The sequence below is a fragment of the Equus asinus genome, chromosome 10 (assembly GCF_041296235.1).
Source record: "Equus asinus isolate D_3611 breed Donkey chromosome 10, EquAss-T2T_v2, whole genome shotgun sequence".
Lineage (NCBI taxonomy): Eukaryota > Metazoa > Chordata > Mammalia > Perissodactyla > Equidae > Equus > Equus asinus.
The window spans coordinates 68166976-68190559 of NC_091799.1; the positions used below are offsets into that span (position 1 = coordinate 68166976).

At 38.7% G+C, this 23584-nt stretch overlaps 1 protein-coding gene across 1 annotated transcript in view; it reads left to right on the forward strand.

The window, feature by feature from the left end:
- Positions 1-4267, forward strand: part of DHX29 (DExH-box helicase 29) — a 47568-nt gene extending 43301 nt beyond the window's left edge. Inside the window, exons 25-27 of the mRNA XM_014860338.3 lie at positions 31-162; positions 1264-1360; positions 3978-4267. Of these exons, the coding sequence (XP_014715824.2) occupies positions 31-162; positions 1264-1360; positions 3978-4033 (285 nt within the window). The 3' untranslated portion in view covers positions 4034-4267. The remainder of the gene's footprint in view (positions 1-30; positions 163-1263; positions 1361-3977) is intronic.
- Positions 4268-23584: the final 19317 nt, after the last annotated feature.

The window sequence follows — 23584 nt, forward strand, 5'->3', positions numbered from 1 at the left end:
AGTTTCTTTTTTCTCTTTATTCCTCTGCAGATAAGGTATGCTCGGGTGTATTTGAGGGAAACTACCCTGATAACCCCTTTTCCAGTTTTACTTTTTGGTGGTGATATAGAAGTTCAACACCGGGAACGTCTTCTTTCTGTTGATGGCTGGATCTATTTTCAGGTACAGGCTACAACTGATCTTAATGACTACATTAAAATTTTTGTTTCCAATACCATTGAGATTTTTAAAAACTTTGAGTTTGTGTAATTTCTTCCTATAATTTGACTTAAAATAGATGACTAATTTTATCTTTCCTCTATGGTTTTAAATCTGTTAAATTTGAAAATCAAATTATATTGCTATTACGGAATGCATTTATTATCAGTAACAATTATAACTTGCCATGTGTTGTGTACTTCAGTAGTTAACCTTGTTAGATAATTTCTATAGTTGCCTTTGTATAACTTAAGGCACCTAAGCTCAGGGAGAAGTTAAATAACTTGCCTAGATTACATAAATTGTTCTTGGTAAAGCAAGATTTAAACCTAGAACTAACTATCTTCACACTCATGCTCCTTCCACTACATTGTGCTACCTATGAAAAGACTCAAACAGATTCATAGCTTTTAATGTATATTGTCAAATTCTTCTCTGGAAGAATAAGGCCAACCAGTGCTACTGGCAATAGGTTTATTTCTCTGTTACCTCATCAACATGGACCAGTTTAAATTAAGCAAATCTAATACGTTCTGCTATGGTATACCATGATAGCTGTTTGTGTAAGACTGGAGATGGAGAGGTAAATTTCAAATGCAACTTAAAAAATATATGCAGTTCTTGCAAGGAGGCTAGGGTGGTAGAAATGTTCTGTAACTAGATTGTGGTGATGATTGCACAGCTATAAATTTACTAAAAATCACTTAATTGTACACTTGAGTAAATTTTTATGGATTGTAAATTATACCTCAATAAATCTGTTAAGAAAAATTCCATTCCAAAAGCTGCAGTTTTCATTCCTACAGAGTTCATATAAGAGAAGAAAACAAACAATGATTGAATAATGGTTGATTTTGGAAAGATGAAGTTTATGGGTACTTCCTAAGGAAACTGAGGTTTGTGTAGCTATATGAAGTAATTTGCCTGTATTTTTACCATAACGTTTTATATTAAAATTAAGATGTGTTAAGGCAGACTGTAAGATATACATAGTTACCTTGATTTATTTAAACACATTCATACTCCCAGGGATTAACTTTGTCCAATTTATCATCTCCTCAACAGGCTCCTGTAAAGATAGCCGTCATTTTCAAGCAGCTAAGAGTTCTCATTGATTCTGTTTTAAGAAAAAAACTCGAAAATCCTAAGATGTCCCTTGAAAGTAAGTGTTTGATTATAATTTAGGTAGAAAACAGTATACTTTTAAACATTGGAATACGCTATAGCACACATTGCAGAAATTCCATGTGATTAAAAATTGTTTTAATAAAATTTATTTTAGGCAGAATTCCATCAGACTCATAGACAATTCTTCATTCTTCACAACCTCTAATTATCCTCTTAAGATTTAATTTCTCCTTCCTCTTCTAAGCTTCACTTCTAAACTTCTGGCCATTTCACAGAAAAAAGGATGATAAAACTGAGCATTGTAAACTTTGCTACTTATTAGCATACGAGTAAACTAGTAATATAGTCATTATAAAAAATAAGAATGAGGGATTTTCTGTGAGGTTCCCAGCATGTTTTCTCTATCATTCTCACAAGTGCAGAACTATTAGTTTATATAAAATAAGCACATGATTTAACAGAAACCTGCAATGGACAGTTGAGTTTCCAGTTAGTCTGGTGGCGTGTTTCCCAAACTTGCCAAATTATCAGAATCATCCTGGCAGTTGTTAAAAATACAAAGTCCAAAGACCTACCCCAGCCATGCTGAATCTTCCCTATGGGAGAAGCCTGTGGCTGGGTTATTATTTTTTAATCTCTTTTAATCTATAACACTTCCCCTCTATTATCATCCCCGATTTTAAATGCAATTATTTTTAATAAACTGCATTGTTTTTCTGGTAGCATTTCCCAAATTTAGGATTTGGTTCGTTGCATCTTCATGCTTTGATTTAACGTGTTTCTCTATTTCCTACAAACTGGTAGTTATATCCAAAGGCTTGACTAGAATCAGATTTTTAGGGAAAGAATAGTTTCTAGGTGGTGCTATATTCTCTTCCCATTGCATCACATCAGGAAGCACTTCAATTCAGTTTTCCTGCTCTTAATGATGTTACGAATTGATCAGTGGGTTCGATGTGATTGTATTTAACAAGTATCCCAGTTAATTCTCATAGTCAGGCAAGTCGGGGAGCCACTGATCTGGTGCTGCTACCCTGAAGCCTCGCACCCTGTTTATTTGTATAACTAAATGTGAATGCGTAAGCATGTAACTGTGTTAATTTTCCTTTACTGCTGGAAACTTAGATCAGGTCTTGACATATTAAGAGATGTGGGCTCTTTTCTTAGGGAATTTTGTGCATTACAACTGAACCTTCAAAAGAATTACATTATATAAAGTACAGGTTGAACTTCAACTTTTACATTAAGAAAAATGAATTTTAAAATGATTTCAGGGGCCAGCCCCATGGCTGAGCCGTTAAGGTTGTGTGTCCCACTTCAGCAGCCCAGGGTTTTGCTGGTTCGGATCCTGGGCGCGGACATGACACTGCCCTCAGGTCATCTTGAGGCAGTGTCCCACATAGCACAGCCAGAGGCACTCACAACTAGAATATACAACTATATACCAGGGGGGCTTTGGGGAGAAAAAGAAGAAGGAGAAAAACAAAAGAAAATTGGCAACAGATGTTAGCTCAGGTGCCAATCTTTAAAAAAAAAATGATTTCAGTGTTTGCCATAAAAGAGAAAGCAGAACTTACCCTGAGATGAAGCATATAGTTTTGACTTGAGAGGGAAGATAACGTACATTAGTGTCTTCTCTTTCTGGACTTTATAATAAGAAAAGTTGTGATATAATGCCAAGCTTTTGAAAAAGAAGTTACTAAAGTTGCTCTTGTGCTTTCTTTTACTCTGTTCTTCCTCAGATTAAAAATCACATTTCTTTCTAGACCTACCATTGTTCCCCTTGCAGCAAGTGACCTTTATTTTCTCTCTTTTTTTTTTTTTTTATTGCCACGGCCTCCAGGAACCTGAGTGTCATGCCATGGGCCTAGTTCTCAGAATTCCCCAATGCAACTGTTGAAACTGCAGAGCATTCTCTTATTGAAGCGTCTAATATAAATACAGAATTTCAGTCTTGCAGTCCTGATGATTACAGCTATGTCCAGAGTGGTGATGCCATTCTTAGGAAGTCACAATATCAGAGCAACTGTTTAGAAGTAGAAGCAGCTGTTAAGAAAACCTCCTTAACAAATAACGTAGCCTCTCTTGCTCTATTTGTCAAATTAATTGGTGTTTGAGTCCTTTGTTGTGTAGGGAGGTCTGTCACTTCCCCATTGACACCTCTCCAAGAGCACTTCCTTGTTAAAATTTTTTCTTTCCTTTGGACTAAAGATGGAGAAACTGGTGACAGTTCCTTCTTCCTTGCCCGTACTGTGGACATCCTGACACACTGAGGAAGCTGGAAGAGTCAGTAGAGCCTTTAGTATCTTTGAGTCAGGTGAAAAAGTCAGGACACTTCTTGTCTTAAAGGAATTTTTAAAGAAGTAACTCCTTAAAAAGGACTGACAGTTACATCACATCATCTCTTGGAGTCTTAGCATATTTTTTGTCAAAGCACGTGTAGTATAACTATAGCAATACTTAAAATAATATTTGTAGGCCAACAAATTATATATGTGTCTCTAGTTTTATAGTGGATATTGCTAGTGTTAGTTTTGTATTCAAATTTAAGAGAATCTTTTTTGAAGTATACCTGTTGTTTACGTGTGTATGCATTGGAAAATTAGCCAGTGATGAATTTGTTCACGGGTTGTTTTTTTTCTTCCACTCAGATGACAAGGTTCTACAGATCATTACGGAACTGATAAAAACGGAGAATAATAATTGAAACTGAAATTCATGATCAACTACTTTAAAAACTAAGATGAAGATACTGTCATAAAATTACGTGAAAATGGACCATCCCATTAAGTATTTCAGTACTTAAAATGTTGGTACTAGCCATAACTTAAAGGTGGTGGAAAAAAGCACATACTTGAAACGTGTAATTTTCTAGTTCCTTTTTAATGATTATTCTCAATGTATTTGCCACTACATTTACAATAAATTCTTTGGTATCATCCATGCTTTATGCATCATTGTGTGCCTTACGAGCAAGGCCTCTGTCTGTGTATCTGTAACTTAGTGTTGTGATTCCCTGTGTACCCGCCTCATCCTCCCTCAGTCCTTGACATCTGGAGAGTTTAGACCTTCTTGACCCAGAAGAGAAAATGAGCTCCAAAACCAGTGGTAATTAAATTTCCTTGAAAAGGAAGTCAGTTATTTAATATTTGCTACTCAAAATCAAAACCTAAATAAGTATACACTATTTATAGATGCCACTATTTCAGTACCATTCACTAAGCATAAAGATGTAGTGCTGGAGGACAGGCAGGAATGACTAGTGCTACTGTCGACCTTGGGATGAATAGCTTGCACCATTTTCCTCAATCCTGAGCTTTGATATCACTGCCCTTGAACCCTTTTTGTACCCATAATTGAGTTGGTAAGGTCGGTAACCTTGAGATAGTACAGCATGCTTAGATATTTTTCAATGGTTTCATTTGTTTCACTTACTGAGGATCTTCTGAAACTCCATTTTGAATATGTAGAAGAATTTTCCCTTCATTTCCTATCAAGATTATTGAGGAACTTCAAATGTAGTCCTGTGTAGACTAAATGTCAGAAATTGTATCTGAAAGACAAAAGATTAGAAGTTACTAGGACCCTAGTCCAATTGCTTCACTTTCATAATAGATACTCAATGAATATTTGTTGAATGAATAAAAGGAAGCTGTAACTTTCACTTTATGTGCAGATGGAAGTAAAAAATAGTCGCAATCTCTAATTTTAGGTTTCTACTTGCAGTGTGATAAGGGAATTGAGAGCAAGGAGTCAAAGGTGACTGCAGTTTGGAATCTCTAGTTAGTGCTATTAATAGAAATGGAGATTTCAGGTGGAAGAGCTAGGTTGGGTGCTGAAGGCTGTTCAGCTTGTGACATATGGAGAGTCCTGCAGGTGGAACTAACAATCAATCACTTTGTGTGTGCCAGCTAGTGCCTAAATTTTTTTTGTGTATTAGCTCATTTAATCTTCACAACAACCCTGTGAGATAGGTGGTACATTATCCCCATTTACAAATGAGGAAAGTGAGGCACAGAGAAGTGATAGGGGACTTGTCCAAGATCACACTGATAGTGGCAGAGGCATTATGGCTCTAGAACCATTTAAATTTCTGAAATGTAACCATAATTCCTTTGAAAATGTGAAACAATGGCTCACATCAGGGTTAGGGTCATAGGGCTGAATCTTCCACACAGAGGTGATAGTTAAAGATGTGGAAGTGGAGATAATCACCAAAGGAGAGAGCAGACAGAAGATAAGTGAGGTTGAAATCTTTCAGAACTCCATATTTCAAAGTCCATTTACTTCATTTCCTCAAGTGTACAGTATGTACACTTGAAAATTTTGTAAGAGGGTAGATCTCATGTTATGTTTTTTTACCACAATAAACAAAAAAAACAGGCAAAAGTATTTGAATAGATATTTCTCCAAAGAAGATACACAAATGACCAGTAAGCATGTAAAAAGATGTTCAGCATTGCTAGTAATTAGGGAAATACAAATCAAAACCATAATGAGATACCTCCTCACCACTACTAAGATGGCTAAGAAGACAAACAATAACAAATGTTGGTGAGAATTTGGAGAAATAGGAACCTTTGTTACCGTGGGCATGTAAAATGGTGCAGCCACTTTGGAAAACAGTTTGGCAGTTCCTGAAAAAGTTAAACAGTTACTATATGACCCAGCATGAATTCTGCTTCTAACCATAGACCCAAGAAAAATAAAAACATGTCCCACACAAAAACCTCTACTGTATGTTCACAGCAGCATTGTGCACAATAGCGAAAAAGTAGAAATAATCTGTGTCTATCAACTGATGAATGGATGAAAAAATGTGTATTAACATATTGTATTAATACAATGGAATCAATTCAATACAATGAACCAATACATTTTTTATCAATACATGGAATATTATTTGGCCATAAAAAAGGAGTGAAGTACCGATGATGCTACAACATGATGAACCTTGAAAACATGCTAAGTGAAAGAAGCCCATCACAAATGACCATATATTATTGTATGGTTCTATTTACATGAAATGCCCAGAACAGGCAAATTTGTAGTAACAGAAAGTAATTAGTGGTTTCCAGGGGCTGGGCAGAAAGAGGTATGGGGAGTGACTGCTAATGAGAATGGGGTTTCTTTCTGGGGTGATGAAAATTTTCTGAAATTAGCTTGTGATGAGTGTTACACAACTCTGAATAAGCTAAAAACCACTGAATCATATACTTTAACAGAGTGATTTGTGTGTTTTACTCTATATGGTTTTTTCGTTTATGTAGTATTTGTATCATTCTAAGAAAGCATAAGTTACAGTGGTAAGGGATGGATTAAAATAGAAAAAAGGCAAGGAGTTTGGTCAGAAAGCAACTAATTTGCCATCCTTTCAATGAACACTTATCCAATGCCTACTCAGGGCCAGGCACTGAACCATCAAGTGTTCATTCAGCATATTTATGGAGTGCTTCCCTACACTGTGCTGGGTATGGGCTATAGAGCAGTGAAAAAAACTGACAAAAGTCTCTTCTTTCATGGATTCTGGTGAAAGGAGACAGATAATAAACAAGTAAAATCAACAGCATGTCAGAGGATAAGTACAAGGGAGAAAAGCAGAGAAGAGATACAGTGTTGTGGTGGAGAGGAGAGAGGAGCACTTTAGCGGGCTCAGGGAAGCCTTGCTGAGATGATGACAGAGAAAAGTCTTGAAAAAGGTGAGAGAAGTAGCCATGAAGACACGGGTGAAGAGAATTCCAAGTAGAGGAAACTGCCAGTGCAAGAAATGGGCTGGCATATTCAAGGATTTGCAAGGCAGCCAGTGTGGCTGGAATAGAGAGAGCAATGGAGAGAGTGGTTAGGAGATGTCAGGAGGTTAGAGTGGCCAGGTCACATGGGCCGTTTATGCCATTATAAAGACTTTGACTTTTAAAAAAATTGAGATCTAATTGACATATAACATTATATCAGTTTCGGGTGTACAACATAATGATTCGATGTTTGCATCTATTGTGAAATGATCACCACACTAAGTTTAGTTAACATCCGTCACGACACACGGTTACATTTTTTTCCTTATTCTTGTCTTTTTTTCTTTCTTGTGATGAAAACTTTTAAGATCTACAGGACTTTGGCTTTTATTTTAAGTAAAATGAGGGTGGGTTCTGAACAAAATAATAAAATAGTCTGACTTGGATTTTAGAAGGATCATAAAGGACATTGTGTAAAAAATAAATGGAGTGGACAAGGGAGAAACTGCACGACTCTTTAGGAGGCTATGGCAATCAGAGACGATGGTGGTAGGACCATGGTGGTAGCTCTGGACGTGGTGAAAAACCGTGATTCTAGAAGATACTGCTGGTAGGATTTGCTAATGGCTTGGGTGTGAGGTGTGGAAAAAAGAGAAAATTTAAGGATGGTAGGGATAGAGCAGATTTGGGAGTGAAGATCTGGAGTCCTGGCCCTGGACTGCTATGCTCAATAGAGTCGAAGGCCCAAAAAGTACACAGCAAAAAGCTAAAGAAATGGATTGGGTGTGAGAAAAGGCAGAGATAAGAAATATAAGAAATTATAAGAATTATAAGAAATAGGATGTTGAGAAGGCTAGAAACACATTAGGAGCAAGGAAAGGTTAGTATGAGTTTACAAAATATTGTCAGAGAAGCATCAAGTTCTGTGCCATCACAGGTTACCTGTGGTCTTCACACACCAGCAGAATGCTATTCCTAAGAGTAAGGCCACATAATACTATCTGACAATGTTGAGCACGTCGACTCTGCAATCTCAGAGTCATCCACCTCAAGTTCCCCACAGCCCAACAAGCAGCAATGTCATAGAAATTTTTCTTCCACAACCTCAATTTTCTGTTAATACTCCCAAAAGGAAAAGGTGAAGTGACTCTTCATCGTAGAATATTTAATGAAAAACAAACAGTAGTAAAAGCCTATTAAAGAGTAGAGAATGGACACTGAAGAAAGTAAACCTCCCTCCCACCCCTACCCCGTACCTGGCTTACATGTACTGTAATGCATTACTGCTCCTTCCTAACATGCCTCCCTCCCTGCTCCAGAAGGAACCACTATCTGACTTCTGTCTCTGTTAGTTTGTCTTTTAATTGAAGTGTATAAGTCCACTTACATTTGGTGTTAAGTCTACCATCTTACTATTTGTTTTCTATTTATCAAATCAGTTCTTTGTTTCTTTCTCATTCTATTCTGATTTCATTTGGATAAATAAGGATTTGTGTTATTCCATTGATATACTCTATTAACTTAAACTGTTTTGTATTATTCTTTTAGTGAATACCCTAGAGCAGCACAGTGCAATAGAAATTTCTGTGTTAATAGAAGCGCTCTATATCTATGCTCTCCAATATGGGAGCCACTAGCCACATGTAGTTATTGTGCACTTGAATGTGGCTGGTGTAACTAAGGAACTAAATTTTTACTTTTGCGTAATTTTAATTTAAATTTAAATACAAGGAGCCACACATGACTAGTAGCTACTATATTAGACAGCATATGTACAGATATTAAATATGCATCCTTACCTTCTTACAGTCTACCTTAAATTAATACATTTACCACTTCCTGAACAATGCATGACTATATTAATCAAGTTTTTTCATTTTCTGTATCTTATGATGTTTCGACATGTTAAAAATCTTGCTGACCAGGGAGAGACTGGCTTCCCAGGGCTAGCCAATTCTTAGAGATAGTAAAGGGCTTGGCCAGGAGCATGCCTTTCATATGCAAAGCAATTAATCCCAAGTTTATACCCCCAACAATCCCCTTTATCTAACTCTCAAACACCAAGCTAATATTTCCCCTGCCCCAAATCATCTCAGGGCCAGGTACCAGGCAATGATAGACCACCCCTATCTCCCAAAACCCACTAGAATTATTCCAACTAGCCAATCCTAAGCTATTTACTCTGCCCTACCTGGCCTCTCCCATAGAAACCCCAATAAAGGATCTGACCTACTTTCCCCTTGCTCCTGCTTCAGTCTCCTGACAGAAGCCTGCTGCTACCCACGTGGCCTGGCATGGCATATACATCCCTTCTCTCAGGAAATGTAAGTAATAAATCTTCTTTCAATGCCATTGGACTCCCTGTGTTGTCACTCAGACGCTTCCATAAATTAAAATCCCACGGTTACAAATAAGACAATGACCCTTATAACATTTAACTTCATTCAACTCTCCCCCACTCTTAGTGATACTGTTGTCCACATACTTTACTTCTACATATATTATAAACACCAAAACATTGCTGTTATTATTGCTAGTACTTTTTATACTATAGGTCTGCTGGTAATGAATTCCCTCAGCTTTTGTTTGTCTGAAAACATCTTTACTTCACCTTCATTTTGTAATGGATATCTTCACTGGATATAGAATTCTAGTTTGGCAGTTTTTGGTTTTTTTCCTTTCAGCACTTTCAAGATGTCACTCCATTGTATCTTGGCTTTTATGAGTTCTATTGAAAAGTCAGCTATTAATCTTACCATTACTCTTTTGAAGGTTAATGTATTTTCCCACTCCTCCCCTACACACACAATGTCCAGCTTTTAAGTTTTTTTCTATTTATTGTTGGATATTACCTAAAGCAATCTATAGATTCAGTGCAATCCCAATCGGAATACCAATGACATTCTTCATGGAAATAGAACAAAGAATCCTAAAATTTATATGGAGCAACAAAAGACCCTGGATAGCCAAGGAATCCTGAGAAAAAAGAACAAATCTAGAGCATCATAATCCCTGACTTCAAAATATACTACAAAGCCATAGTGATCAAAACAGCATGGTACTGGTACAAAAACAGACACACAGATCAATGGAACAGAATTGAAAGCCCAAAAATAAAACCACACATCTGTGGACAGTTCATCTTTGACAAATGAGCCAAAACATACAATGAAGAAAAGAAAGTCTCTTCAATAACTGGACAGCCACATGCAAAAGAATGAAAGCAGACTACTATCTTACACCACACACGAAAGTTAACTCAAAATGGATTAAAGACTTGAATATAAAACTGCAAACCATAAAACTCCTAGAAGAAAATATAGATAGTACATGCCTTGACATTGGTCTTAGCTGCATCTTTTTGAATGCCGTGTCTACTCAGGTAAAGGAAACAAAAGAAAAAATAAACAAATGGGACTACACTAGACTGAAAACTTCTGCAAGGCAAAGGAAACCATCAACAAAACAAAAAGACAACCCACCAACTGGGAGAAAATATTTGCAAATCATATATCTGACAAGGGTTAATTTCCAAAATATATAAAGAACTCATACAACTGAACAATAAAAAAAAAAAAGATCAAAAAATGGGCAAAGGATGTGAACAGACATTTTTCCAAAGAAGATATACAAATGCCCAACAGCCACATGAAAAGATGTTCAAAATCACTAATTATTAGGGAAATGCAAATCAAAACTACAATGAGATATCACCTTACACCTGTCAGAATGGCTATAATAAGACGAGAAATAATATGTATTAGAGAGGATGTGGAGAAAAGGGAACCCTCATACACTGTGGGGGGAATGCAAACTGTTGCAGCCATCATGGAAAACAATATAGAGATTTCTCAAAGCATTAAAAATAGAAATACCATACACCCCAGCTATCCCACTACTGGGTACTTATCCAAAGAACATGAAATCAACAATACAAAGAGATCTATGCGCCCCTTTGTCTATTGCAGCATTATTCACAATAGCCAAGATGTGGAACCAACCCAAGTGCCCATCAACTGATGAATGGATAAAGAAGATGTGGTATACATATACAATGAAATACTACTCAGCTATAAAAAAAGACAAAATCGTCCCATTTGCAACAACATGGATGGACCTTGAGGGTATTATGTTAAGCGAAATAAGCCAGACAGAGAAAGACAAACACTATATGATTTCACTCGTATGTGGACAATAAACAAACACATGGATAAAGAGAACACATTGATGATTACCAGTGGGGAAGAGGGTAGGGGGGTGGGCGAAAGGGGTAAAGGGGCAAGTGTGAATGGTGACAGATAAAAAGTAGACTATTGGTGGTGAGCACAATTCAGTCTATACAGAAACTAATATACAATAATGTACACCTGAAATTACACAATGTTATAAACCAATACGACCTCAATAAAATAATAAAAAATCAGAATCCAAATGAAGCTCTCAATTGTAAATGGTAACAAACAACAACAACAAAACACTGAATCATGATGAAATAGAAAATCTGAAAAGATCGAATACTAGTAAGGAGATTGAATCAGTAATCAAAAACCTCCCAACAAACTAAAGTCTAGGACCAGTTGGTTTCACTGAAGAATTCTACCAAACATTCAAAGAAGAATACATACCAATCCTTTTCAAACTCTTCCAAAATACGGAAGAGGAGCGGACACTTCCAGACTCATTTTACAAGGCCAGCATTACCCTGATACCAAAATCAGACAGGTACGCCACAAGAAAAGAAAATCAGAGGCCAACATCCTTGAACATAGGTGCCAAAATCCTCAGCAAAATATTAGCAATCTGAATGCAACAATACATTAAAAGGATCATGCACCATTATCAAGTGATTTTTATTCCAGGGATGCAAGGAAGATTCAACATCCACAAACCAGTGAATGTGATACACTACATTAACAAAATGAAGAATAAAAACCATATGACCATCTCAACAGATGCAGAAGAAGAATTTGACAAAATTCAACATCAATTTATGGTAAAAAAACTCTCAACAAAGCAAGTATAGTGAGAACATACCTCAACATAATAGAGGCCATATATGACAAACCCACAGCTAACATCATACTCAGTGGTGAAAAGCTGAAAGCCCTTCCTCTAAGATCAGGAACAAGACAAGGTTGCCCACTCTTACCACTTTTATTCAACTTAGTATTGGAAGTCTGAGCCAGAGAAATTAGGCAAGGAGAAGAATAAAAGGTATCCAAATGGAAAGTAAAACTGACAGTATTGACAGATGATGTGATGTTATATAGAGAAAACCCTAAAGACTCCATCAAAAAACTGTTAGAACTAATAAATAAATTCAGTAATGTTGCAGGATACAAAATCAATACACAAAATCTGTTGCATTTCTATATGCTAATAATGAACTATCAGAAAGAGAAATTAAGAAAATAATCCCATTTACAATTGCATCAAAAAGAATAAAATACCAAGAAATAAATTTAACCAAGAAGGTGAAGAACCTGTATATTGAAAACTGCAAGACATTAACGAAAGAAACTGAAGAAGACACAAATAAATGGAAAGATATTCCACGCTCATGTACGTATGGAACCATAAAAGACCTTCAATAGCCAAGCAATCCTGAGAAAGAACAAAGTTGAAGGTACCACACGCCCTGATTTCAAACTATATTACAAAGCCATAGCAGTTAAAATAGTACACTATTGACATAAATCAGACACATAGGCCAATGAAACAGAACAGGGAGCCCAGAAATAAACCTATGCATATATGGTCAATTAATTTATGACAAAGGAGCCAAGAATATACAATGCAGTAAGCACAGTCTCTTCAATACATGGTATTGGGAAAATTGGACAGCCATATGCAAAAGAATGAAACTGGACCACTATCTTACACCTTGCACAAAAATTAACTCAAAATGGATTAAAGACTTAAATGGAAGACCTGAAACCATAAAAATCCTAGAAGAAAATACAGGTGAGAATCTCCTTGACATAGGTCTTGGAGATGATTTTTTGGAACTGACAACAAAAGCAAAAGCAACAAAAGCAAAAATAAACAACTGAGACTATCACACTAAAGAGCTTCTGCACAGCAAAGGAAATCACCAACAAATGAAAAGGCAACCTACTAAATGGGAGAAAATATTTGCAAATCATATATTTGATAAGGGGCTAAGACCCAAGATATATAAAGAACTCATACAACTCAATAGCAAAAAACAAACAATCTGATTAAAAAATGGGCAGAATAGGGGCTGACCCCGTGGCCGAGTGGTTACGTTCGCGCGCTCCGCTGCAGGCGGCCCAGTGTTTCGTCGGTTCGAATCCTGGGCGCGGACATGGCACTGCTCGTCAGGCCACGCTGAGGCAGCGTCCCACATACCACAACTAGAAGGACCCACAACGAAGAATACACAACTATGTACCCGGGGGGCTTTGGGGAGAGAAAGGAAAAAATAAAATCTTAAAAAAAAAAAAAGGGCAGAAGATCTGAATAGACATTTTTCTGAAGAATATATAAGATGGGCAACAGATACATAAAAAGATGCTCAATATCATTAGCCATCAGGGAAATGCAAATCAAAACCAAAACGACATATCTAGCCATCTGTTAGAATGGCTATTATCAAAAACAGAAATAGCAAGTGTAGGTGCGGAGAAAACAGAACTCTTGTGCACTGTTGGTGGGAATGTACCTTGCTGCAGCTACTGTGGAAAACAGTATGGGGGTTCCTCAAAAAATTAAAAATAGAGCTACCATATAAGCAAATGATTCCATTTCTGGGTATTTATCTGAAGAAAATAAAAACATTAACTCAAAAAGATATCTGCATGCCCATGTTCATTGCAGCATTATTCACAATAGCCAAGATATGGAAACAACCTAAGTGTCCACTGATGGGTGAAGGGATAAAGAAATTGTGGTATACATACACAATGGGATATTATTCAATCATAAAAAAAATGAAATCTTGCCATTTGTGACAACATAGATGGACCCTGAGGGCAAAATGCTAAGTAAAATAAGTTAGACAGAGGAAGACAAGTACCATACGGTCTCTCTCATATGCAGAATTTAAAAATAAATAAATAAATACAACCAAGATCATAGGTACAGAGAACAGATTGGTGGTTGCCAGAGGTGGGGAGTGGAGGATGGGAGAAATGGGTGAATTGTTTTTGATTTTTTTTTAGTTTAAATAAATTGAATTTAAAAATTGTTTAAAATTTTTAAAAGTATACATAAAAACATATATGTATGCATTGTGTGTATGTGTTTAGATATACACACAGGTACCTGAAAAAATTTGTACCAAAATATTAGTGTTTTCTATTATAAAACTGTAATATTAAAACACTCTATTCAACATGAAAATTTTCTAATTTTATTGCCATAAACAGGTATTACTTTTCTAATCAGGAATATACAATAAATGTCATTAATGAAAAAGTAACTGATCCAGGCTCAGGGCAGACACTGAATGAACATTGGTGGATGAACTGAAATATATCCCTGTGGTGAGTATTCTGATCGCCATATTGGAGCAAGGGCGCATGCTATGGTCGTTGCTCTTCCTGGATTGACTATATATTTTAGAGCGATTGTACATCCCCAAAATAAGTCAGGAACATTCTCTAAATATGTTACTTTGGTGAAAATAATTTTCACAGTTCCGTGTTAAACTTGTATGTGCATATCACCAAAAATACATTTTCCAGTTGGTCTTTGAGTTAGAAATTGATTTTAAATTACAGAGTAGAGGCGAGCACAATGTCTGGAACAAAACAGATGCTCCACAAACAGTTCACATGTGTATTCCTCCAACTGATACAGAAACAGCAAGTATGATAATAATACAGAAATTTGGGTTATGATGCTGAAGGAAACAAAACTTGTTTCTCCAAAATTACTAAGAAACATTGTTCTTGAAGGATGAAACTTTAACATCCGGACTTGCCACACGGGGAGAAAATCCAGCCACTCCATCCATTCATCTCAAATCCGCATAGTTGAACACACTTAGAGACTGGATCCTGCCTCTCAGCAGGGCGGCCTAACCTGCGACACGCTGAGCGCTTTTATTAACTGTAGGCCCTTGGTGCCTTTTCTCATAAATTCTAAGAAACGTATGACTAGGCAGCCCTCAACAGCTGCTCTGTTTTGATCCGCACCCTGTGATTTGACATCCAAGTAGGCGCACTGCATATTGTGCCCTTCAGCCTGCCCCTTTGTTGCTTTTCAATAGGACCGGCTTTGCTTTACATGTGGGGCGGGGGTTATTTTACCATGGTCTGAAGATACTAATTGCTGCCCTCTTTGTTTTCTGTATGGTAGAGAAAGAAAAGACACAATGGATCTGCCCCATCTAACAGAGAAGGCTGAGGTTTTGTTAACATAGGATGCCTCACCGGAGATAAGACAACCTGTCTGCAAGCTGGACCTTCTTCATTTAAAATAACAACAACAATAATAAACACAGGGCTGCATTAGCTTTATCTTGCATTTGGTTGGAAGAATCCGCTGTATACAGTGAGCTACTTCACACTCTCGCTCCTTTGCAGAGCGCCTCGAGACAACTACTTTAGGAGAATTTAACTACCATTATCTAGACATTTGTAGGATCCCCTCCCCACCAGAAAACGTTGCTCCCCAAACAATGACATATCAACTTAAGCAACAGTATGAGAAATCTCACTTAGGGAATGGACTTTAACAACATTAAAAGAAAAAGACTGATGTTTTGACTTGCAAACACTAGCCACACATGCGAACTCTCTTCAAAGAGGTATTGCTGACCCTCCAGTTTAAAGCCATCCATCCACATTCTAGGCCAGCACGCTTTCAAATCTCTGCACAGAGCTTACTATGGTCTGATACCGTTTATATACTGTTTACTGCTTTACTTTCAGCCTCCCGCCTCCCTCCCTATGTGAGAGGGGCCTTGAGTGTCTTATCCACTGATGCAAATCTAGAGCAATGCCCAGTGCTTAGTAGGTCCTCATTAAATAATGGTTGTGGATGGGGCTGGCCCAGTGGCGTGGTGGTTAAGTTCGCGTGTTCCCCTTTGGCTGCCTGGGTTTGCAGGTTCAGATCCTGGGCCAGACCTACATACTGTTCATCAAGCTATGCTGTGGTGGTGTCCTGCATAGAAAATAGAGGAGGATTGGCACAGATGTTAGCTCAGGGACAATCTCCCTCACCAAAAATAATAATAATAATGATGATGATGATGATGGTTGTGGAAGAGCAGAGACTACAGTATTCAGGGATAGTTAAATTCTAGTAACAGAAGAACTTTTTAAAAGCTTCCTTTAGTGGTTTGTCTCCGATCTGCTACTTCATGTGAAACATATGTTTGCACCAGGAATGGAAGGTGAAAGGAAAGCTGCACTTTTTAACAGGCCATTAGTCACAGCTAAAGAACAAAGGCAGCAGCTTCCCTCACTCCTCAGGCCACTTCTTACTTCCAGCAGGCTGCTAGATATCAGAACTTGCACACTCCAGACAATTTAAACTCATCTATTCAGCACCAGTGCTCTCTCTGAGAGGCTAAGAAAACTGTCACTTCCTCATGTGTTCTCCTCCTAAGAGGCAGCTCATTCATAGACACTAGATAGTCTGTGCTCATCACATGCGAATGGCTTCACACTTCCTTTGGCCTCAGAGCCTTGCTTCCTTTTGTCCACTACTCCCTGTTCCAGCTCAACTTGTACCTCCTGGCGCACACTGGGACAAGGCAACTCTGCCTGCCTTGCTAAACCACACCACAGCCTCCAAGGTTTATCACAAGAAAATGCAACCAGCTCTGGTCCTGTGGGCTCCTCCTTCTTCTGGGGGCTCTATGCCCTCAGCTTTGCTCTCCTTTCCAAGCAGCAGCCCCGGGGTGGACTCAGAGCCTTCGTGGACTCAGAGCCTTCCCTTGGTTCTCCCTTAGTATTTAATACATACAGAACAGCATAGAGATGAACGTCCAGACTAGAATTACAGACTTGGGTGTAAGCCCTAGTATTTCACTTACTAGCTCTGTATCTTCAACCAAGCTCCTTATCTCTCATTTGTAAAATGAGGACAATAATTTTACCTATCTCATATGGTTGAGGTGATAATTAAATGCTACAAGAGATTTAAGTGCAATCTAACAAAGCGTAAGAACTGAATGAATGCTAACAATAACAAGGTCCTACAGATCTGGCCCCATTACATTTCTGACTTTATCTGCTACTCTCCTCACTCCTACTCCAGCTACACTGGCCTCTTTGCTGTTACCTCCACACGCCAGGCCTGCTCATGCCTCAGGGCCTTTGCGCTGGCTATTTTCTCTGGCTAGGATGTTTTTCCCCCAGCTGTCCACATAGCCAACACCCCCACTCCCTAGAGGTCTCCACTCAAATCTTCCCAATGGGCTTGATTTGACTAATGTATTTAATACTGCAGCCTGTCTCCAGCACTCCCAGTGCCCTAGTCCCTGTATTATTTGTCTCTCCCTGCACTGCCACCCTGTATAAGCTCCATGAAGGCAGGAATGTGTGTCTGTTCTGTTCACTGATATAATCCAAGTTCCAAAATAAAAGTCTCATGTATGAAATTACACAACTTAGCTCCCAGAGTGCCCAAGCCCTATTTTATTCTATCCACTCTTTTCTGATGTCCACATATGAAGGTCATCATCACTTTTCAGACCTTGCCTGGGTTCCCTGCTTTCTAACTTTCAGCCTATCTGCATATGAAAAATGCCATTTTAAAAACAGATAACATACATGCATAGTTCAAAATTCAGGAGGTAGCTGAAGGTATACAGTAAAAAGTCCCTCTTATGTCTGTCTCCCAATCTCCTGGGTCTTCTCCCCAAAGGCAACCGGTGTCACCCTTTTCTTGTGTATTTTTCCAGGGAGGTTCTATGCATATATAGGATATATGTATATATTCCTTTTTTTACTCATATGACAACGTTTGACATACTGTTTTGTACTTTGCTTTATTTTACTTAACACTCTATTTTGAAAATCTTTCTATATCAGTCCATAAACCTCTTCATTCTTTTTAATAGTTGCATAATATTCTGTTTTTTTAGATGTCTCTCACTGAGCACAATCAATGTTTTGCTTTTAACAAGGATACTGTAATGAATATTTTTATAAAGTCACTTTGTATCAATGTATAATAATTATCTCAGAGTAGAATTGCTGAGTTAAAGACTATGTGATGTGCATTTAAACGTTTACAGATCTTCACAAATCATCTTCCAAAATGGTTGTACCAATTTACACTCTCACCATATTGAGGCCCTATTTCCTTACATCCTCTTATCAAATATTTGGACTTTTATCAATCAGATTGAGTGCAAAATAATATCTCATAATAGTTTTAATTTGCATTTTTCTTCTTATGAGTGAATTTGAGCATTTTTTCACCTAAGACATTTTTTCCTATGAACTATTCAAAATATTTGTTCATTTTTCTGTTAGGTTGTCACTCTTTCCTACTGATTTATAGGAGTTCTTTACACTTAATTAGACCTGTGTCTGTGATATAAGTTACAAGTATTTTTCCAGTTTTGACTGGAAATACATTTTTCCCAGTAAGTTTTTTTACTTTTACATAATCAAATTTATCAACTTTTTGTTTACAGTCTCTTGGTTTTGTGGCATAATTCCCTATTTTGAGAATATCACAGAATCTGAGGCATACCTCTTTAACAGCCACCATGAATGAACAAGTCTGCATGGATATCTCAATGCCAGGGTGGGGACAAGTACAAGAAAGAGACATTTCCTTATTTGCAGATTATCAACATTTTTCCTTTTATTCTGGTCTCTTTTAGGGAAGGCACACCTTTTCTCCAAGCAAATGATCTCATTCTTCAGGTAAGACTCTGCTCTCCATCACTGGTAGTAGCTTAATAAAGCTACATAATAAATATCCAAAACAAGTCTGATAGTATAACATCTTGACTGTATCACAAGTGAATGTCAACGCCCTAAATGTTACACACAGAGTGTTAGGAGTGCTAGGAGGGCTGCTCCGTCCTGATATGTCTGAGTCCACACGGGCAACCCCGCCATCTAAAGGGAAAACAGCAGAGTGACCATCAGGCTGCGAACACAGTTTGAAGAACTCTTTCAAGGCCCACCGAAGCAAGTCACTTAGTCTCCCGTATCTTGAGAGAGCGGGGGCCTGGGCTGACCTCAAGCATCATTATGCTACTGTACTTACTACTCTTTTAGTTCTTCTCAATGTCCACTTCTGATCCAAGCCCTGGAAGGACAGGCTGCTGCTAGAGACCTCCCACCCCGATGTTACATCTTCCTTCTAATAGCTGAAATTCAGCATCTGAATGGGGCAAAGAGACATATACTTTACGGAAGCAGAACTTCTTAAATGGTACCCCAGGTACCCCTGTTTGGAGGGCTACATCTCTAGTCCAACACCTCAGAGACCAGCCTTGCATCGCAAATGAAATCTAGTGGAACTGTAATATGAATAGCAGCCTCCTTGCTCCTTACAACTATAAACATGTAAGTCAGATATGCATTTTATATATGACATAATATATATTATACGTATATATCTCTCAACAAACTGAATGATGGATAGTATTTTCCCCAGCCACCCTGGCTGGCAAAAATACATACCTTAGCTAGATAAAAACATAATTATAGCAGCAGCTAACTCATATTGAGCACTATTTGAGCACATTATATGCCTTATCTAATCCTCACAAAAATTTTATAGAATACTCTTACTACTCCACTTTTTTTTAACAGCTAGGGAAACGGAAGAATAAAGAGGTTGAATAACTCACACAAGTTTACAGAGCTGGTGTGCTGCAAAGCTGGGCTTCCAACCCAAGGATTTTGACTCCAGAGCCGAAGCTCTTACAGGGTACCACCTGTGCTGGCAGATTGCCACAAGTAGGTGTGAGTTGGGAGAAAAAGAACATGTATGCATGAGGGGAGAAGAAATGCACTTGAATGTGTGTACTGAACCCTTGATGAACTGGTAATTGGCAAAACACCAGGAAGGCAGGTAAACAAAGAGATGGCCTTTTACCCAGGTGTGGATACTGGTGGACATTTAGACGTGTAAATCAAACGTCTGGCTTTAAAAAATGGGCTAAAAATTTCTGCCCTTTGTTTACTAAATACCAGCAAAACTTGTCTGACTTCATGTATCTTAAACACTTCTCAATTTGGGTGCTTAAATATATTAATAGAAAATAGAGTCTTAAGTAAATAGAATTTTTAGTGACATCAAAACTGAGTTTAAGGATCATTTGAAGTGCTAACAAAGTTGTCCACATTTAGGCAGCAACCCACTTGCTTTGTTTGCTGAAACAAAGTACTGTCAGTAAATGCATTCTTCCTACTTCAATCCCAATCCTAGACCTGGGGCAGAGTGAGAGTGGGGGCTTTTGACAGAAGTCGAAGTGCCAAACTGGAGGAAAAAGGACAACTTTGGTTCCATTATATTAATACTCTCTTGCAGATTTTATAAACCACACCTAAGAATTAGCAGGGTCAAATTGTAGCTAAGCAGCTTTCATTAGAGAAGCCTGGGTTTAATTAGGTTTTACATTTTTAAAGTATTTAAGGCTTACCTAGTGCCTTTAAGGTACATTGGGCCCAGGTCCCAGAGTGATTAGAAAACAGAATTTAATTTTAAAGACTCTTCATAGGGAAGATAAAAAGCCCTTAACTTTGGGGGTCAGCCCCGTGGCTGAGTGGTTAAGTTCACATGCTCCACTTTGGCGGCCCAGGGTTTCACCAGTTTTGCCATGGCCACCTCTCATCAAGCCACGCTGAGGTGGCGTCCCACATGCCACAACTAGAAGGACCCACAACTAAGATATACAACTATGTACTGGGGAGTTTTGGGGAGAAAAAAGCAGAAAAAAAAAAGTTGGCAACAGCTGTTAGCTCAGTTGCCAATCATTAAAAAAACAAAACAAAACCAAAAAAAGCCCTTAACTTGGACCATGTTGTTCATACCACAAACACTGTCCCCAAAGGGCCTTGAGTCTTGCCCTCTCCAATCCATTTTTCACAGATCAGCCAGAGTAATGTCTTAAAACAAAAGACAGATCATCTCTCTCCCTTGGTCCCCCCTCTTCAATGGCTTTGGGTAAAGGTTAAACATTTAATGTAGCCTACAAGGCACTGATGATCTTGCTGTTGAAGCAGTAGAGCATGGGAAGCATGGTGCAAAGAGCCAGGCGGTTTAAGTTTGACTCCTAGTTCAGCCATTTACTATCTGTGTGAACCTGGGCAAATTACTTTTCCTCTCTGTACCTCAGTTTTCTTATCTGTAAAATGGGGACAATAATAGAATCTGTCTCATAGAGTTGTGAAGGTTAAACGAATATATTATACACAGAGAACATAAGACAGTACCTGGCACATAATAAGTTTTATAAAGTACTAGCTATTATCTCCCCGACTTCTCTTCTCTTCCCTCCAACTATGTGTTCCAGCCATTCTGAATCAGGTAGGCCCCAGAATGTCCCAGGAACCATGATTCCAGACCCTCCCACAGCCTGTTCCTACACTTGGAATACTCTTGCTTAAATCCACCTCTTATTTTCTTTCCACCCCTGTCTGTCTGTCTCAGCTTAATCACTGCTTGCTTTGGGACTCCTTTCCAGTGCAGGCCAGTTGCTCTTAGTATGGGCTCCCATGGCACCCAGGTAGGGCTGCCAGATGTTAGGAGGCACAGCTGAATATGAATGTCAGATAAACAACAAATAATCTTTTAGTATAAGTATGCCCCTTGCAATATTTGGATTTCAGATAAAGAATGAATAATTTTTTAGTATAAATACGTCCCATGCAATATTTGAGACATACTTATACCAAAAATGTATTTGTTGTTTATCTGACCTTTGAATTTAGCTGGGTGTCCTGTATTTTGTCTGTCCACCTTACACTCAGGAGATCCTCTATCATAACCCTTACCACACTTCAATAATTTAAAAGGTGTGACAGGTGGTTCTGTTTCCCCCACTAGAGCGTCAGCTGTGGGAGGGCAGGGCCCATGCAGCCTTGCTCACTGTTCTAGACCTGGCATGGCAGGCCCTCCACGAATACTGAGGAATAGATCTATCGAGTCAAAGCTCAGGCACCCCCTGCTGGGAGTTAACTACTGCAGGCAAACTCCTGGGAGAGCAAAGCATTTTCAACAAAGTACCACTGGCCTCAGGTCCACAGGTGGCGGATAAAATGAGGGTACTGCTTTTCAGAATATCTCCAGTGTGATAATATTGTTGACTCCCCAGTGAGCCTTAAGGTGACCCCACTATTGTATATTCAAAAAGGACTTTGAGCTTTCATATCTATTTCACTTGACTCTCGAGGCAAATATTAAAATCCACATTTAACAGATGACGAAATGGAGGCTCAGAGAAGGTAAGCAGCTTGCCCAATGATCAATAAATGGGAGCGACAATTTTGAGCCTAGGAGATGACTTTGTGCTCTTTCCACTGTACCACGTTGGCTACCTGGGCGGGTTTGAAGAATCAGAATTCCTGGGTTCTTCCTCCTCACCTAGGCAGCCTCTCAAGGAGGAAGTCTGATATCTGACCCCTCTCCACAGATTTAATTGCTCCTCCCACAGTGGTTCCCCAACAATAGACTGAGAGGAGACAGGGAGGCCTGGCACCTGTATTTTGAAATAAAGATGATTCTTAGCTAATCTCTCATTACAGATGACACTATTTAGGTCTGGAGACGAAATACCTTGCTCAGAGTTACAGGGAAATAGGAGTAATACTGACCAGAACCTGAAATCCTTCCCTTTTCTTCTACCTGCATCTCTAGAAGACACCACCCCAAACTCCACTAAATTTCTGGGGACAAAGATTTTCACTTTGATTACATACATTTGTCAGCTTTCTTCTGAAATGAGGCGAGAATGGCTGAACCTGCTCTTGGCACCTAGTAATCTCACCTCTTGGAGCACCTCTGAAAAATGTTCATCAGGCGGATGCCGCGTGGGCTTTCTGCCACTGAGAAATGCCTATAAGGCTGACTACGTGCTACTTGTGCCCCCAATGTCCCTTCTCCTAAGGGATCTGAGCCCCTCAGAAAGATTCACTCAGGCCAGAGAAGGACTCCAGTTTCTACCAGGACAGGAGTTTAGGACTAAAGCAGCAGTGCCCTGAGGAAGCTGACACGTCCAGTCCAGTCTCTCCTGCCTGGACCGCCCTCCACTCCAGCTCTACTTCCGTGAGCTGCTTCCGTGAGAGGAAGCTGAACTTCCTCTGAGGAAGCTTCCAGTCTGAAGGAGCAAGAAACAGGAAGCAGGGAATGACCAAGCAAGGTTAGGCCGCTCCGGGCAAAGGGTCAAAAGCTAATGACCTAAAACAGAACAGGCTGTGAGCAATTTGATAAAGCTAGAACTGCCATCCTCCAACGTTATGTTCTTAACCGCTCCAGCTGACTTGGCTTGGGGTGGGAAGTGGGGCGAAAGTCTAACAGGACAGCGGAGCTGCTGTCTGAGGTTCCTGGGGCAGTCTTGGGTTTTGTTTTGAGCACGAACG